This window comes from Trichinella spiralis (assembly GCF_000181795.1).
Source record: "Trichinella spiralis strain ISS 195 chromosome Unknown Scfld4888, whole genome shotgun sequence".
NCBI classification, from domain to species: domain Eukaryota; kingdom Metazoa; phylum Nematoda; class Enoplea; order Trichinellida; family Trichinellidae; genus Trichinella; species Trichinella spiralis.
This window is the reverse complement of record NW_003531827.1, coordinates 1-1,988: the sequence shown is the minus strand read 5'-3', so window position 1 is coordinate 1,988 and position 1,988 is coordinate 1. Positions and strand designations below refer to the sequence as shown.

At 34.0% G+C, this 1,988-nt stretch overlaps 1 protein-coding gene across 1 annotated transcript; it reads right to left on the bottom strand.

Moving 5' to 3' along the window:
- Positions 1–118: 118 nt before the first annotated feature.
- Tsp_15363 (conserved hypothetical protein) lies at positions 119–1,651 on the bottom strand. Its single transcript, XM_003367070.1, has 4 exons — positions 1,333–1,651; positions 1,119–1,181; positions 558–579; positions 119–305 (listed from the first exon to the last, which is right to left on the bottom strand). The coding sequence occupies exons 1-4, from the start codon at positions 1,649–1,651 to the stop codon at positions 119–121; spliced, it is 591 nt and encodes a 196-aa protein (XP_003367118.1).
- Positions 1,652–1,988: the final 337 nt, after the last annotated feature.

Sequence of the window (1,988 nt, the reverse complement as noted above, 5' to 3'; positions counted from 1 at the left end):
ATGATCATTGCGTATATATGCAGATACGTTCTTTTAGATACATGAAATGTACAATATATAATAGCGCATACATATGTATATGTATACTTCTCACGTCGTCGAATGAATGTGTCGACGCTCACCGAAAATCTATCAGAGCATTGATGAGATCTGACAAGTTATGGTAAAAGGATCCGATGGCTGTGAATTCTGTTATGTCACTGTCATCACCATTTTTGTTTAAAACTATAATAACAATCATCCTTACTGATGGTAATGAACCAGATTTGATATCAATTATCATCCAACATTTACCACCAATTCTGCTTTAAATAAATGCTGTTCTTCTTTATTTAAAACTAATTATAATTTTCATGCCTTACCATTCTGTCCACGCGGCATTAGTCCATCCTTTGATTTATTTGGCAAAGTTCAAAATTTACAAATCAGTATTAGTGGCTGAAAACAGGAAAAGTGCAAAGTGAAACATCCCAGCAGACAAACTTAACTTTTGAAATAAACGCTAGAAATTTGCTACATCACAAAAAAAATTTTTTAAAGCATATCTCACTTCTAACTTATCGCAATGACAATAAAAATCTTCAAATCTTATAAATAAAAAAATGAAAACCATACTTTTTAGAAAGTGTTATCAAACCGGAAAGAGTGGTAAATACCTAACAATAAACAACATCCATACGATTAAACAAAATAAATGCAACAATTCTATCAAACTGACAGTAAACTTATCATATTAGGACAATCAAGTTCAAATTAAAGTTGTTGAGATATTCAATGATGCTTTAAATTGAATAACACTGAACATTTCTTTATAGAAAAATATTGTTTCTTTCTGGTATTACTATCGTAAACTATTAGTCATCATCATAAGCAAGATTTAAATGTTGAACAAATTTTCAACATTTTAATGCAAATTCTGTAAAGGGAACATGGTGCAATAGTAAAGTCAGTATGGAAAAACGCTAAAAAGTGCTATTTTTGTTATAATTTAACAAAGTAATTGTTAATTTAATAAATGAATCCTTTCTGCTGTGTAACGTAACCACAAATAAAATCAGAATTTGAGTTAAATTAAGAGCTTAGACCAAACGATGTATAGCAGAGAATATAAAATCAACATTCTGTTTCTTTGTCCTTCACATGACTTGGTAAGCATGTGCAGTATTGCTTTATCGGGAAAACTTAAAAAAATACAAAATTGAGTTTATTTTATTTTAAATAACGTTTATAGTTGTTGGAACAATTAATTTTGATCAAAATTATCTCCCATCAATTGATTAATTAATAATTATTTGAACATTTAGTGATATTCAAGTTTATTTATTGGTATACTGTAATTTAATCGATGACCGATGAGCAACATAGCGTAGTAGCCATGGACGTGTTCGCTGTGGGCTTTTGCTTGGTCAATCAGGTTTGTCGAGACAGTTGTCAAAAGAATCCGGTTCGATTTGGTGCATGTTTGCGTTTCTTTTTTCTGTTTGCTCAGTTCGAAAACGCGCTTCTCACGAGTTCTATTGTTTTTCTCACGCGCGGCGGTTTCTGAGAGCGTTTCAAGTAAACAACTGTAAACTGCAGGTGAAAAAGGCGCGCGCGCTTTTCCACCGCTTTCAGCTTTCGGCCTCCAAGCGACATTTTCCGCTTTTAGCATAACGGCGCTGCGGTACTGACGTCGGCCGGCAATTTTTTTTCCACTTCTGCAACGTCACTTCTGCGGTGAGGTTGATTTGTGAATGTCAGGCAAGCAGAAAAAAGCAAAATAAAATATCCAAAAATAAAACAATTCATTTATCCGATTTTCTGAAGAAAGTGATTATTTTTCTCATGCGGTCGGCCATTCAATCAGAAGGACAGGCAAGTCAATTTTGGGCGGGCAAGTGTATGTCAATCGTTTATTAGGAGTGCTCGAATCAGCAGTTGGTTCATAAGAGTTAAGGATCAAATTAGGAGTCGCGGCATTGCGCGATACGTCAGCAATTGGCCAAGCG